The following is a 16,833-nucleotide window of genomic DNA, read 5'->3' on the forward strand; positions in this document are numbered from 1 at the left end:
CTGGCACTGGACAAAAACAGAATCTACTTAACCTGGCAAAAACAACTCTTCCCACTCTAGTGACTCCCTGAGACCCTACCTCATCCAACTTGTATACCTTACAAGGCTTTATCAGTGGCTGAAATTTCAGGGAGCTGGCAGGTAACAGCAGGCCTCAAGGTGTCCTGGCTTTTTGCAGAGCCACCTTAGACCCGGTACTGGTGGCAACCATCTTTGGTTCACAGTGTGGTCTCCCCCACATGCATCCAGGTTTAGCATAGACAGCAAACAATTACAGATCACTCTGTAGCTCCTACCTGGTAGTCCCCTGCCAGTCACAGGCAGTGGCTGATGTGGGCTTGCCCCAGAACTAACATACTTGGAGGATGGCTTCAGACCACCAAAGAACACCACTCAATTAGCCCTACTATCTGGTCCTATTAGGCACCAGAGCCAGCTGGGGCAAATCCCATTCAGTGGGGTAAGCTCTGCCCCTCCTCTCGTCCACACAGCAGCCTATAAGCTGTAGACTTGGCTAAACCCCACAGCCAATCAGCCTGAGAGTTAATTCCATCCACTGATGTGCCAATAGCAACCAAGGCTCAACTATAACAGGAGGGCACACACAACCCACACAAGGGACACTTCTAGAACACCTGGAGCAGGTGACCAAAGAGACTGTGCCCGGGTCCCAAAGGGCAGCTACTACATAGGCCACCCAGCCAAGATTGGGAGACATAGCAGATCTACCTAATACATAGAAACAAACAGAGAGAGGCAGCCAAAATGAGGAAACAAACAAATATGTCCCAAATGAAAGGATAGGAGAAAACTCCAGAAAAAGAACTAAACAAAATGAAGGCAAGCAACCTCCTCTCTAGGTCTATGGTTCTCAACCTTGACTATACATTGGAGTCATCTGAGGTCCCACCTCATTAAATTCTGATGAAGTTATACCAGGGTGACCACGGGGCATGGATATTTTCATAAGCCATTCAGGATATTCCAATGTGCTGCCAAGGTTGAGAACCATTGCTCTAAGGAGTCACTTTTCTGGTTGCTATATAAATGAAAAATATCCAGTTAAATTTTAATTTATAACAACAAAATATTTTTTCAGTATAAGTATTTCTACACTAAAATTTTATCCTAAATCCTGTTTGAACTGAGTATCCTGTGTTCTTACTTTCCAAATATGTCAACTCTATCATTTCTTGACTTTATGGTGGTGGCTTCATAGGAAACAGGAGGCTAAATTACATTACTTAATTAGAAAGTATTAAAACTTTTTGTCTACTCTTCTTTCAGGCCTATTTATAATAAAACCTGTACCTCTAAAAATGTGTTTCTTAAAAAATAAAAAGCACTGTAAATTCAGCCAGGTCTTTGCTTCCATAAGCTGTTCTCTTGTTTTCCATGTGGTTCCTTCCAACAGTAGAAGGTCAAGTCTCTCTCAGGGTTTAAATCACTCTGATGTCTTTCATCTCATTTTTCTAACTCTAGCTGTAGAAAATTTTCTGCTTCTAAAGGATCATGTGATTATCCTGGATAATCCAAGATAATTTCTGTATTTAGGTTCATATTTCTAATTGCCTCAGCAAAGTCCCTTTTGGTGTGGACTGTAACATGTTCACAGTTTCCAGAGATTGAGATGTGGACATCTTTTGGGGACCACTCTGCCCTTCACAGTTGTCTTGGGTATAACCTGCACCATTTTATTCTGTCATACCCCCTACATCACACCTTTGTTGTAGTGGAGCACATCCTCCAACTGTTTTCTAAGAAACAATGCATGAGAAGAACATTTAAAACTTTTTATACCTGAAAATATATATTTTTGACCTCATAGTTTATTAACTTCTGGATTGTAAATTCTATTCCCTCGGAATTTGTTTTATTTATGTTTCTGTTAAAAAGTCCAATGCCATTCTGATTTCTTTTTTAAAAAAATATTTTATTGGGGACTCTTGGGGAACAGTGCGTTTCTCCAGGGCCCATCAGCTCCAAGTCATTGTCCTTCAGTCTAGTTGTGGAGGGCACAGCTCAGCTCCAAGTCCAGTTGCCATTTTTTCAATTTTAGTTGCAGGGGGCGCAGCCCACCATTGAACTGGCAACCCTGTTGTTGAGAGCCTGCAGTCTAACCAACTGAGCCATCTGCCCCCCCCCTTTTTTCCTGATTTCTGAATCTTTGTAAATGATCATTTTTTTCCTCCTTAAAAGCTATTAAGATCTCTCTAACCATGTGCTTTGAAATTTCCCAATAATACACTTTGGTATAGATAATATTTAACCACTGAGCTGAGAGCTTGTGTCCTATTGCCCTTAAGTTCTGAGAACTGTTGTCCTGGTTTTCTTCATTAATTTTCTTTCTTCTATTTGCCCTTTTACCTATTAGATATTTGACCTTTCCGTGTGTAATTACCCTGTCTAGAACCTACAGTACAATGTTGAATAAAAGTAGCAAGAGCGAACATCCTTGTCTTATTCCTGATCTAAAGTGAAAATATTCATTTTTTCATCTTTTTTTTTTTTTTTAAGGAGGGCACAGCTCACAGTGGCCCATGCCGGGATCCAGCCGGCAACCTTGGTGTTATTAACCATGCTCCAAACAACTGAGCTACCTGGCCACCCCAGTCTTTCATCCATAAGTAAGATGTTTGCTTTCTGGGTTGTTCGTTTGTTTTGGTTGTTTCAGGATAGCATTTATCAGGTTGGGGGCTTTCACTTCTATTCCTAGTTTGTAGAGTGTTTTTATCACACAAAAGTGTTCAATTTTATCAAGTGCTTTTACTTCATATATTTAGGTGATCCTGTGGTTTTTATTGTTTCTTCTATTATGAGTGTATTACATTGATAAATTTTGCATGTTAAACCAATCTTGCACTCCTTAGATAAATCCCTCTAGGTTATGTTGTAAAATGCTTTTTCTACGTTGTTGGATTGGTTTGCTAGTTTTTTTGTTGTAGAGTTTTGTATTAATATTCATAAGGTATATTGGTCTGTAACTTTCTTTTTCCCGTGATGTGGGGAGCCATGGTTACAGGTGACTCTAAGCTTTACAGAATGGCTCGGTTTCTGCTACCTGTTTCCTCCCCCTGAGGCAATTGTCTCTGCCTGCACCTGGGGGAGCTTGAGCTTGTAAGCTGCTGAGGAATGTGGTGGGAACGGCCAGTTCCCGGACACAGAAGGCTGATGCCTATCAGGGCAATTGATAAGATAATTACTTGTGAGAGTTTCAGTAAATTTTGTATCCTCTATGTGAAGGTTAAAGAATTTACATTTGTTATGTTAATACATACTTGCACGTACTCAAACTGCTTATATGGGTGCAGTAAAATAAACTCAAGTGACTTCAGCATCACTGGGGTCCGCGATCGCCATCATCATATGTGAGAGTGTCTTTTATTCATTCCCACTCCCCCATTCGGGAACCGATCGACTTGTGGCGGTTGGCCCGTCACACCGTGATGATGGTGATTATTTGGAATTGTTATTGATTTCATCAGATTTTCAAGTGGGAAACCAATGTGTACAGTCCTAGTCTTGGGACAAGACTCCAAATAAGCCACTTCAGGCAAATGGAAATTTCTGTATAGCAGAAAAAGCTACATAGTTTTTTGAGATTCATCTGTAGCCTCCTTCTCCTTCCTCAAGCCAATAAATAAAACTTGCTTTTTATATTCCAAACTTTATTTGTAGTCTTGATCATCTATTGCCATTGCTCTGAAAACAGTTTATGACTGCTGGCAAGTCAACATTTACTCCAGAGGCCCCCTCGCTCCTTGAATAAGCACTTTGATTGACCTCCAGTTATCAACTCCCTACCCCCTGAAATGTGTCAAGAGGGGAGTGAAGAACACGTCAGTGGTTAATCTCGGTTGCACATAGGTGGAACCTTAGGTAGAAGAAGGTAAGCAATTCAGATAGTGATGTCAAAAGGGAAACTAAAACCAGGTGGGTAGCGGTGCTGCCTTAGGGAGTCTTAGGCATGGAGATGGATCCTGGGGACACCTGTCAATTTTAGCGGGGAAGAGCCGCAGCAGGTGGGTTCAGAGCTCAGAACTCCAAGAAGGGCTGGGTGAGACCATGGGAGATGGGAGATGGCACTTGCATCTGCTGAAGGGACGACAGGAGAGAACAACTTTCCCACGGGCCCGCCGGGCCCCGCGCGGCTGCGCTGCTCGCCGGTGTGCGCGGGGTCAGGGCGGGGCGCCGCCCACGCGCGGCTCGGGCCGGAACCCGCAGCGGTGGGTGCGCAGGGCCGGTGTTGGCTGGGAGAGCCCGGGCGCGGAGACGGAGGCCGCGGGCTCCCCGCTGCCGGCGCAGCTGGAGCGCTTTCCGCGGGGTTTGGCTCCTGTCGCTTCCCGTCTCTCCGAAGCAGCATCACAGCCGCCCGAGCCGTGCGAGTCCTCAGAGCCGGGCTGCGGGCGGCCGAGCGCGCCGGCACGGGGCGCGGAGCCGAGGGCTCCGGGGCGCGGATGCAGGTAAGGCCGGCGGCTCCGAGGCCGGGGGAGCGCAGCGGGCGCCGCTCCCCGAGGGGTCCGTCCTCCGCCCAGCCCGGCCGCGGCCGCCCGGGCCCCGCACTCGCCCAAGGGAGGGCGCGCCGAGGGCTGGGCTGGGCTGGCCCGGAGCCTCCCGCCTCCTCTCCCGGCCTCAGGTGATGCGGCGGCGGTTTAACTTTCACACCTGAGGCTCTCCGTGGCGGCCTCAGGGCGCAACCCGGGAGAGGATGGAATTACACGGGGTCTGGAAACGTGAGCCCGGGCGGCGAGGGGCCGGGAGCGAGGTGGGGGAGGGCAGGGTGCCGGCCGGGGGCAGGGAGACTGGGGTGGGCGACCGGGGTCCGCTGCTGGACGCCCCCCAGGTCCGAGGTGTGGAACTGCGTCCTGTCTCATCTTACGGGAGCTTGTGGGGAGAGGGCACACACCCCCTTCCACGGCTTGTTTCCTCTGCACAGATCCACTTTCTTTTGTCTGGTCCATTTCGGTATCGGCATTGCAGACGCTTTTGTTGCAGCCTTGGGTCCGGAGAGTACAAACTTTCTACTAGGCAGAGGTCACAGTAAGCTCTGAAATGCAGCGGGGCGCAGGTGTGGAGATGGTCCTTGAGTGGGGGATTATTACTAGTGCCTTATAACACGTGTGTATTACCGTGGCCTTTTGGAGATCGTACTAAGTATATGTGTAACATCTAATAGTTTTAAGTGCACCCGGGAGAGCATTCATTAGTTAACTTCAAAGGAGCATTGTGTAGGCAGGTTACTATTAAAGTATCCCATTTTATAGACTTAGACAGCTGAGGCACCCAGGAGGAAACATGGTTATAGAAAAACTAAGCAGTCAGCACTTGTGGGAGCTGTGATTAGAACGCGTCTGACTGAGTTGTCCTCCGTCCAGCCACTCAATCTCAAACAAAATTTCGTGCGCAGAGTGCCTGTGGGATACTCATTATATTTTTATTTACTCATTAATTACTAAAACCTCCCTCCCCCCGAAGAAACAAATAGAATGGAGTCCTTTCAGACTCCTGGAAAAGTACCCCTACAGATGATACTTAAAAGACCAGAACATCTCAGTTGTTGAATAGGATCACTAGAGTGGTACTAGGGGCTAAACTTCCTTTGTCTTTCATCTGTCAAATCTTTAATCTCCTGTGTAAATATGTCTGCCACTGGGACCCAGAGATACTTAGTGATCATCAGAGCAGAGACCCTAAGCGTTTATTTAAGAAATAGAATGGAGGCAGCCAGCTCTTAGGTATCCCTAAACATTGAGCAGCAAGTTTTCTTTTCTCATAGGAAAGAATTAAAAATTCAGAATAGTCATTTTAATAATTTTAATGTAAATTAACTTGTGATCATATACGTATTATGTTGTGCTTTCTTATCTCGCTAGAATCATCTACAACTTATGAAGTTTCCTGAGGGTTTGCTCTTAGATGATTTTGCCAATAGATCTTTTATTGTCCTCTCTTTCATTTATATATTTGGTTTTTCAAGGTGAACATATATTTTTCTAAAATTCAAGGAGTGTTAAAAGAAAACAGCTTTTTTCTTAATCAAATAGTCTTATGTAGGACTTTTATTAGTGTATCTGAGGATTGACACTAGCCTCTTTAGTACGTACCTCTCATAAATCAAGCAAGAATTCTTCCAGGCAAGTATGCAGTGAATTAATAATCATTTTAATAGATCTCTGCAATATTTTGTGACACACCTACCTCATACAATGCCTTTTTATCAAGCAGCATAAAGCTAAAAAAAAATCAGTTAAATTTTGCTAGTTATATAGCACAAATTTTAGGGCACAGTGTGCCTAGACTTAATTATTGACTCAGAATAAATACTTGCAATTCTCTTTCCCTTATACCCCCTTCACTTAGCTGTCTTAAAAAAGAGTGATAATCTGTCTTTTCTCTCATAAGGGGTATTTGGATAATTAGATGAAGTAATATCTAGGAAATATTTTGAACGTTGGAAGAAAACTGCTTTGTGACTTGAAAGGGTGACTCTACCGAGTCCTGAAACACTGTCCCCTCCCCCTAACATGCTGTTATTGATGTTTTTAAAGAGAGGGGTTATTTGTGGTTACTTTAGGGGGCTAACTACTTATTGCAAAAGTACTGCTATTATTCACAATTCTCTTGAATCTTTTGAAAATTCTGGTCAATTTATAAGCAACATAAAAATTTAATTTTAGAATTACTTTTGTAAGCACTTGTTTTTTGTTTGTATTTTTTAAATAGAAAAACTATGTATGTAACTCTGTTTGAACACCTGTTTTACTTTCAAACTTGGCGGAATGATTTCTGCATAATTGCGAAACTCAGTTCTACCTTCAAGGTTTTACCACTCTTAAAGGATATTTAAAAGATTATCCAGAAGGCTATGAAGGCAATTTCAAAGGGGTGGCTTAAAAATAATTTTAAATAATAACAACATTGTTAGAACAAGTTTGCATCCTTCTCAGATTGACTACTTTGAAGGGGGCAATGCTTCCCTGTAGGCTGGAGTTGTGTGTACATTTGTATGTTATTACACATTTTGAACTAATAATTTGTCTCTTAACCTATCATTTATTCTAAGTAGAATACAGTAAATAAATCATATATAATACCGGAACAGTATTACGTTGGGGGTATACTTAATATAAAAGTTTGAACTTCACATAAATGTAAATGTAAATCTTTATAATAATTTAGAATCATAAAAGTTGCCTCCACATTATATGTTTTGAGTGTAATACGGCTGGGTCAAAATGGCCTCATCAAAATATAAAATTGCTATTTTCAAAAGAATTATTAGCAAATTGTGTGTATGATAAATTTTCCTGATGACACCAGTTATTCATTTTCTTCATTTCTGGGTTGTTTAAAAAGTTTTATAAGTGTATTATATATACTGTAAGTGCCAGAAATCTGTTATAATTATATTAGCAGTTAAGAGATATTGGCCTGGTCCTCTAAAATCATTAAAAAGGAGTTTTATTATAAACAAATATGACATCATTTTCTGAGGGAACAGAAGCAGAGAATTTTCTGTGCAGTCTGTAGCTTGAGAACAGAATAATACTGTGGCTACAAATATACTCCTTTCCACTGCACAATAAATTCATGATCAGGAACATATAAAAAAAAGGGAACTATCCTTTTGATATTTAAATGGAAAAAAAGTTTTTTTTTCATTATTTGACAGCTAAATCTCTCTTTTTAACTACGAGTGCATGGTTAACTTGGAGAAAAGTCAGATTTTGAGTCAGACTATTGAAGTGACATGTAAATTATCAGCAGACAAGCAGAGATTTCCTTTACGATAAGCAAGTATGGTGGTAAAGATTATTTCCTGGTTATACACATGGTTTGCCTCCCAGATGTGCTCCATGTCAATCTCATCCCATCTATGAGTTGTACCTTTCCTCCGACCCTCACTCTAATTTCTGACCTTCATCTTTGATTGCCACTTTGGGCAGAAGTTAATTGCCTCAGGGAGGGATGAGGATATTTGTTACAAGTATAACAGGCACTTTTCTTTCTCCATTTGGAAATGTAATGTTCATTTTTAAGAACTAATCAAAATTGCCCCTCATCAAACAGCCCCAATAAGTAGGCAGTCCCCACTAAAATGGGACATAAAAATGCCCACATTAAATATCTGTTTTGGCCCTAGTATACAATAAAGTATACAAAAATAGAATCATGTTGATGAAAATTGAGTATCTTTAGTGCAATAAACATTAATCATTTAGTTAACAAGGTGTTTTGTTGTTTTCTTAGATTTTTAGAAAATCTTTGAAGAAATGACGTGAATATTGTCTTTAAAAACCTAGCTGTGAAAATTGGAAGGGTTACATTTCAAAAATGTTGTTAAATTTATCTGTAGCATGGAGAAATATTAGAGATTATTCTAATTATAATAGAACTGTCCGCAGGTTCTGTAATCTCTTTAACTGATTAGTTCACTGATGGTTTGATAGCTGGAAAAACCTTAGAAACAGCCAATAGATCATTAGCATAGATTTTTGTCAACATTTTTATTAAATTTATTGGGTTGACATTGGTTAGTAAAATTATATAGGTTTCAAGTTTACTTTTCTATAATACATCTTTTATATATTACATTAAAGAAGCTTCAAAATGTCCTTCTAAAAATAGCTGAGATAAACATGAGACTCTGAATGAGAATTGCCTGACCTATTTAGAAACCTGTGGAAAAATTGTATCCAAAGGTCCAGAACTGAATTATGACACTCATTTAGTCAACATGGAGTGACTAGCATAGACATGTGGACCAGTGACATAATGAGTAAATTGGGGACTGTCTACTTAAGGTTTATTTCATAGAGATAGAAATTAAAACTAAAGGAAATTTTTTTTTCTGGCCATATGCTGCCCAAATTTGGGGTTTTAAGGTACAATTTACTCTGTCCCAGACCTTTTGCCTTCTGGAGATTATATAAATTGTAAAATAAATATTTGCATAGCTGTACCTGTTTGACTTAGAACTAGCTGAGACTTAGAGTCCTAAATAAAGCTTTCTCTGCTCTAGTCAGACGTTAGACATTTAGTTCATCAAACAACCGTATCCTTTCCCAACTTGGTATTTTGGTTTATGTTATTTTCCTTGCTCAAGATGCCCATTCCTCTCCACTTTACTTGCTGTCTAAATCCTCTCTATCCTTTAGGACCCAGCTGGAATGGAGGTTACCATCATCCTAAACTTGGTGTCTATCATTCTCATTCATGTTTTTATACTTTTGCTACATATGCATGTATCAGTAAACAAAATATAACATTGTTGCACAATGCTGTAAGTTTTTTTGTAACTGTTACCATGCTGTGTGTATCCTTCACTGAGTATATTTCTGCAGCCTTTTCCTTGTTTAACGTAGTACCTTGGAATTTTTTTCTAGATATGTATACATCTTTAGTGTATTAACTTTTATTGCTGCATAGTATTCCATTGAATTAATGAACAAAAATGTATTTATCCAATCTATTGATGAACACTGGGTTGTTTACAATTTTTTGCTACTACCATAACATGTTGCTGAAGTAAACATTTCTATATGATATATTTTCTTATGCACATGCAAATTTAGAAATAGAACTGTAAATGCATAGGTACACATTTCATTTTTACCAAATCTTGCCACCTTGCTTTCCAGAATGCTTGTGCCTAGTTGTATCTACCCATAATAGTAGTTTAGGAGGTTTTTGTTGTTGCTCCACATTGTTTTTTATACTTGGTATTATTAGGTTTTTAAAGTTTTCCCAATATGATTGGTGTGAGATAGTATTTTGTTTTAATTTTAATTTTCCTGATTTCTGGTGAAGTTGAACACTTTTCATATGATTGTTGGCCGTTTGGGTTTTGTCTTCTGAGAATTGTGTTTTCATATTCTTGGTTCATTCTTCTGTTGGATATGTGTCTTTTTAAAAATTTGTGTTGTAGAATTAATTGTAGATATTAACTATTTCCTTATAGTATTTGCAGATTTCTTCTGCCTGTCCATGGGTTGTCTCTTAATTTTGTTTTTATTTTCTTATACTGAAGTTCAGAAAGATATCAATATTTTAAATTTATCAATAATTTTGACTGTTTCTTGGAACAGTTTTTTGACTTACATGTAGTCACAACCTTGGTCTTCCTAAGGTTTGCAATTTTCTACCTTACTTTCTTGAATTCTTTCTAGATAAGGTAGGATATAAATAAATAAATGAAATAAACATGTTACACAGTTTATCCCTGGAATATACATAAAATTGTTAATATTTAAGTTAATAATTAAAATTTATGTAAAAGAGTTTCCCAGTTCAAAATGGCATCTAAATAGCGGCTTCCAGTGTAGCTTTTCTCATTTTTCATTAGTTTCCTATGAAGGCGTAGGAAAACTCACTACAAAACAAAAACTTCCTAAAAACCAGGAGAAAATAGCCTTAATTAAGCAGTGACTGTCCTTTACGAGAGGACTTTTCTCTGCATCAGCACCGGCATATTCCTCTCCCACCCTTGTCTGTTTTTATGGACTGTCTGATGCATACAGGCTAAGAGGCTTCTTTCTGCTCCTTCAGTCAATTCCCTCCAATATACAGGTCCTCTACCAACTAGCAAATGGGAAAGACATCCCTCTCTGACTCTCAGATACTGCTCTGCAAGCAGGAGCTGCTGGATTTTCTCTCATTTTCTGTATTCCTGGCAAATTTCAGGAACCCACTAGGCAGAATAGGGGGTTTGTGGTGGGTACCACAGAGCCTTTGGAGACCCGAGACACAAAGAACCCAATGATAATACATAGCAGCATTGCGGTTCTAGTCACTTTCATGGGTCATGTCAGTTCTTCTCCCAAAGAAACAGGCAATAGAGTAGTGCAAGATCACCCTCTGAAGAGCAGGGTGGAGAACAGAGCACCAGGCAGGTGGTGAAGGCCCATTAGAGACAGGGAGACTAGACAGAGTGCTTTATACGTCAGGAAGCTCTGCCACCACAGATCTGAGCAGGTGGACAGAAAAGTGAAGTGACCGTGGGTCATTTCCTCACCTTGTCTATTTTACACCCAATCTGGGCAGCTCTCCCCATGATCGAAATATATAGGAAGAAAAAGAAATAAAGCAATCTGAAATGAAACCTCTGAAACACTGTGAAACAAAGGAAGATTTATTATTGAAAGGACTTGTAATATAACATTCATTTTAAAGACTTGATAGGTAGTAGTCACATGAATACCGTGTTTTATATCTGTGTGCTCAATTTGTGCTTCAGGGGTTCTGCAAATAGTGAAATATTTAACCATTGCATTGCTTTTATCAATTGATATTTTGGTGTTCCTATAAGGGTTTGTCTGAGGGGAAAAGTGCAACTGCAGCTTTCTTAAATGATGTCATTCTCAAAAACCTGAACTTTAAAGAACTTTTAGAAATTGAATTGATTTCATTAGGAGATCTTGCTAATCACCATGGGAAGTTTTGTTGTGAAATTATGGATGTTGGATTTACTGAGAGTCATGAGTAACTGTTCAGTAACTGTTCATAATGTAGGATAAGTTGGTACGTCAGATGTCTGGAAACACTTAAAGAAGGTAAGGTAAACCCTGCATATTTCAGGAGCCTCCCAGGGGATAAGCAAAAAAGCATAGGTAACAACAACAACAACAACAAAGCCATTCTTTCCTAACTCCTTAAAGTCAGGGCACAATATATGGGCATCACCAACATAAATCACCGAAGGTGAAGACAGGAAAAAACAACTAGTGTAGCATGGCTGTTTTAGGATTATCAGCAAAAACTTCATCTTATTACACCATCTAAGAGCATCACTGAATTTCTAGGAGATCCATGCTGAAAGACTGTATAGAACAGCTGTCTGCAGAAACATTTGCTGCCAGATAGTGGTAAGTTTATAAGAAAAAACAGAATAAATGATAGCAATTGGTTATGTCATAATGTGGATTCCATAATTCCAAAGGGCGGGAGTACACAAAAGCAAAGCAAAGGTTAAAGCACTAACATCCATATGGTGAGGTAGGCACGTGTGCAGAGTTTTGGTGGGCTCTCTTGACTTATTGGACCCTGTTTTATTTTTAGAATGGCTTAAAGAGAGCACTTCTGCTCTCTCCCACAAACTGATTGGGCCTGAATGTAGTTCAGTGACGCTTGGAGCTAGTCGCTGCTTCCATACCTACTTTCTGCTTTTCTTACTGTGGTCAGCTAAGCTGCCAGCAGATGGGAGAGGACAGCCAATGATAGGTGTTGCCTCTTCTGTTCCAGTAAGTGACTTAAAAGAAAGCACGTTCCCCATCTCACCTTTGACCTCTCAGTAAGGACTTTAGTCCATCTCACTCTGTCCTGAGAAATCTTAAGACTGCAGAAAATAAGAACTTCCTCCTCACAAAATGGGGGAAATAGTTTTGGAAGTCAGTTACTTAACTTCTCTAGGCCTCAGTTTCCCCATCTGTAAAATAAAGTTAATAATCTTTAACTCATAGGAATGTCCTGATAATTAAAGGCGTTAATACCACTTAAGTCCTGCACTCAAAAATAGCAGCTAGTACTTATTTTAAATGATCTCAACCCCTTCACGTTCTATATGTAGAGATTTGGGTTTAAAAAAATACATAGAATATGCCACTTTCTGGCCTATTGCTAAGTAAAAAGAGAAAAATACTATTTTCTGATGGATAGTTTCATAAAGAGGGTTATAAATAATTTGAATACATCCAGTCACATATGGTCATCAAACCACATATGATGTCATGAAACTCAGTCTGTGCTCTAAAATAGAGTCTCTACAAAGTCAGTCTCTATAATAATTTTATGAGGCTGGGACCAGCTTCCTTTGGTAGTGTTTGCTGAATTTATTCGGGTGATGCCCATAAATTGTGCCCTGACTTTAAGCAGTTAGGAAAGAATGGCTTCTTTTTTTTTGGTCTTGCCTATGCTTGCTTCCTCATTCATTCATTCATTCAACCTTTAAGTGTCCAATACTTTTCTAGCGCTACAGAAGATTAGCCTGTCAAGGAGTTTGCAACTCAGCAAGGAAGCCAGACACAGAACAGATAATAAGTGTGATCAGTGTTCTGGAGAACTAGAAAGGCTTTTGGAAAAAATAATGTGGAAGACCCCGTCCCTCCCCCAGAAAAGGGCATTTAAGCTGAGACCTGAGGGATATGGCAGTACTTCCTGGCCACTTGAGGCAAGCTTTCTAGGGGTCCAGGGGCAGGAGCAGGAGGAGAGCCAGTGGAGTGCAGGAACTGAGGAAATGCTGGCCTGCTGGCCTTGGAGCATGGGCAGTGGCCTGGGCAGTACAGCCAACACTAGGAAGCTGCTGAAAGCAGCAGGAGAACAATGAGGCCTTTTGCATTTTCAGCCTTCAGAGGAGAATACAATTTTACATACACACACACACACACACACACACACACATGCAGACACACGCGCACATATATACATATATACAAGAAGCGGAGTACAGCATTAGCAATAGAGGCAGTGGAAATGTAATGGCTGTGTGCGATGTCAGAGGGGTAGTGGATGGGGGGAGGGGGTTGTCACTGTGTGAGGGATATAAATGGTAAATGTCTAACTATTAAAAAAAGAGACAGAGAAGAAAATACTTCAGATTTCCATAAAGTTATACCTTAGGGACCAGAGCCATAATTGCTGGCTGAGAATTTTTGAGGTTACGCATTTGTTTATTGTTTATGGAGTATATAGAATGAAATACCTTCCTCTCTGCATATTTCTTCTTTGGACTGTTAAAGGGAAAGATTCTGTCCCATTCTACCTGTTTGAAAGAGCTGACAAGGAAGTTTTTGTCCCCAATCCACCTTAATTCTCTTCCCTCCCTGTTGCCCCTTCCTTTCAGGAATCTGAAGTTTTCAGAACAAATCCGAAAACCATGACTATAACTCTGAGTGACATTGCCTAATAGGAATTAGAGGGGTTTTCTGCAGTGGTTAACAGAAAAGGGAGGCTTTCAATTATGATAACCTGAAAACCTATGCCACAAATAAGAACTTCTCTAGAAATAATTGATTATATGCTACATAGATGTGTAGATGACTATGTAACAAAGTAAAAGAACGCCCAAGAAAGGGTGGGAGAGCTTGGCACGTAGACAGATGTCATAAAAACTACCCTTGGTGTTAGGGTGAGGTTGCTAGGCTCACTAGTCTAGGGGTTGTATTAGGCTTTGGATACACATGAGTCAAGGAGTTGAGATATGAGAGCCCCAAATTAAAGCCAGGATTTGGGAAGGGCGACATTCTTAGTAGAAAAGTAGATTAGAAAAAAATGTGATCCACTGACTTGGAGAGGTTATAAGGAAGTCTATATTGGCCTCGTCTCTGAATAGAAGGTGGAAAAAAGTCTCATCTGAAAAGCTTGTTCATTGAGTTGGAAGGAAAAAAAAAAGAAGTATAAAATTTTCAAACACACAGAAAAATAGAGAATGGTATCATGAATCCTCATGTACCCATCAACCAGCTTTAATAGTTATTATTCTTCCATTCTTGTGTCTTTGTTCACATTATGTAATTTTGCCTATAAGTACCCAAACTTACGTTTATCTCTAACCTAAGGCCTTTAAAAAACATAATAGCATTATATATCACATCCACAAAATCAACAATTCTTTCTTATCATCCAATACCTAGTTTATGTGTAATTTACCCCAATTATCTCAAAAATTATATTTTTGAGTTGATTTATTTGAATCAGGATTCAAATAAGTTATACACATTGCATTTGATTGGTATCTTGAATCTGTTATGTTTCTCCACCCTCTTTTAAAAATTCATTTATTTGTTGGAAAAAACCAAGTCATATGTCCTGTAGAATTTCCCGTATTCTGTGTTTGGCTACTTGTATCCTCATGGTATCATTTAATACATTCCTCTAGTCTCCATAAAGTACTTCTTAAATTTAATGTTTGATCAGTCAGGTTAATTTTTTGTTTGTTTGTTTTTTATAAAGAATATGTTATAGATGGTGCTGAGTACTTCTGATTGAATTACATTGGGGCACGTGATGTTTGGTTGTTGTTATGGGCTACATTGTATCCCCCCAAATTTATATGTTGAAAAGCTATTTCCCAGTACTTCAGAATGTGACTGTATTTGGAGACAGTGGCGTTAGAGAGGTGATTAAGTTAGAACAAGGCTGTTTGGATGGGCCCTAATCTAATCTGACTGGTGTCCTTATTTATTAGTAGAAGAAATTTGGACTCAAAAAAGACACCAGGATATGTGCCTAGAGAGAAAAGACCATGTGAGGACACAGGAGAAGGCAGCCATCTAAAATTTAAGGAGGGAGGCCTCAGAAGAAATTCACCCTGATGACCCCCTTAATTTTAGACTTCCAGCCTCCAGAACTGTGAGGAAATAAATTTCTGTTGTGAGGTACTTTGTTATGGTAGCCCTAGCAAACTATTAATGTTGTCCTATTTTTAATTATGATTATTTAGTTATGATATTAGGTTTGATCTTTGAGTTCAGAAGGCAATAGCCTTATGAACTCATTACAAAATGCTCCATCATCCTTTCTTTCTAATGGTTTAGTATCCATTGATGGTTTTTTCCCCTAAGTCCACCATTTTATTAGGGGTTTAAAAATTGAGATTATATTAGTCATCCTATTTTATTAGCATTATGCCTCTATACTGAAGAATATTTTCTCACCATCTACTTGTATACTGAAATAGTTTGTATAGCAAAGGAAGAATAAGGGCTTGATTTGATTCTTTCCCTTTATTTATCCATTTTCAGATTCTGACAGCCTCGAAATCACCAGAGGATCTTTTAACTTGCGACTTTAGGACTTGAATTTATACTAGCAGGGTGAGCCAAGGAACCCTAAACTGAGACACTTACCTACAAAGTATTGCGGTGCTGGTGATGTCCCTTGACCACCTGGCAGACACACTGTGAAATTGTGCTTTCTAGAGCGACAGGTCCTCAAACAAGGTCCCACACAGGCCTCGTGGTAAAGATGAATTCATAGTCCAACATTACAAAACTCAGGAAGAAATGAGTGAGAATTAATAGCCATAATTGAGGGGAAATTTAGATCCCCAGAAAATTTAAATGAACCCAGGCTCTGTGCTGGGTTCTCTTCTCTATCCATACAGCCTTGTAGATCTCATCCATTTTCATGGCTTTAGGTGTCCATCCCACATTTAAATTCATGCTCAGTCACCCTTCGGGACTATAGACTCTTGAATCTAGCTGTGCACTTAATAGTTCTATTTGAAAGATGAGTGGCCATTTCAAACTGAATATATCCAAAACTGAACTCCTGTTCCACCTGCATCTTTCCCCATGTCAGTTGATGGCAGTTCCATCCTTATAGTTGCTCATGCCCCAAATTCTAGAACCATCCTTGAATCCTCTTTCTCTGAAGCCCCCATATTCAATCTGTCGGAAAATCCTGTTTGTTCTCCCTTTAATATACATATCCAAACTGTGACCTTTATTTACCACCACCGCACTATCACTTGCTCTGAGTGTCATCTTTTGGGTGGATTGCTACAGCAATGTGTTTCCATTCAAATGGAGTTTATCTAGTAGAAGAGTTAATTGATATTTTCCATAGCCACACTTCTGCTTTATATTCAGAATTTTATTTAAAACTAAATCTACTAAGCCATTTCAAAACATGCTACCTTGTCTCATTTTTCTTTTCTAACTTTAATTGTGAGTAAGCAAGCGTTTACTGGGGCAGGAGCAGGACTTTGTGAAAGCACATAGTATGCTAGGACAACTATTTAGATTCAATTAGAATTATATGAGAACTTAAATCAAAATGCAGTCTCTGAATTGGGCTTTTCCCCCCGTGAAATGCAGCATAATGTACTTCCTGAGA

At 39.7% G+C, this 16,833-nt stretch overlaps 1 protein-coding gene across 5 annotated transcripts in view; it reads left to right on the plus strand.

Annotated features, from left to right (window-relative positions):
• The first annotated feature begins 2,452 nt into the window (after nucleotides 1-2,452).
• The window catches only part of RNF180 (ring finger protein 180), a 142,594-nt gene continuing 128,213 nt past the window's right edge, over nucleotides 2,453-16,833 (plus strand). The window contains exon 1 of one of the 5 annotated variants that reach the window (XM_019743764.3): nucleotides 2,453-2,627. Coding sequence is in view for 2 of the 5 variants with exons in the window: in XM_088796521.1 (XP_088652647.1) it covers nucleotides 4,458-4,463 (6 nt within the window). In the remaining 3 variants the exon portion in view is untranslated. Of the gene's footprint in view, nucleotides 2,628-4,003; nucleotides 4,023-4,176; nucleotides 4,464-4,636; nucleotides 4,734-16,833 lie in introns of those variants that run through there. The other 4 variants (XM_019743770.3, XM_088796521.1, XM_074328903.2 and 1 more) reach the window with 4 other exon arrangements.

Source organism: Rhinolophus sinicus, chromosome 3 (genome assembly GCF_057876585.1).
Source record: "Rhinolophus sinicus isolate RSI-liver-muscle chromosome 3, RSI-T2T, whole genome shotgun sequence".
Lineage (NCBI taxonomy): Eukaryota > Metazoa > Chordata > Mammalia > Chiroptera > Rhinolophidae > Rhinolophus > Rhinolophus sinicus.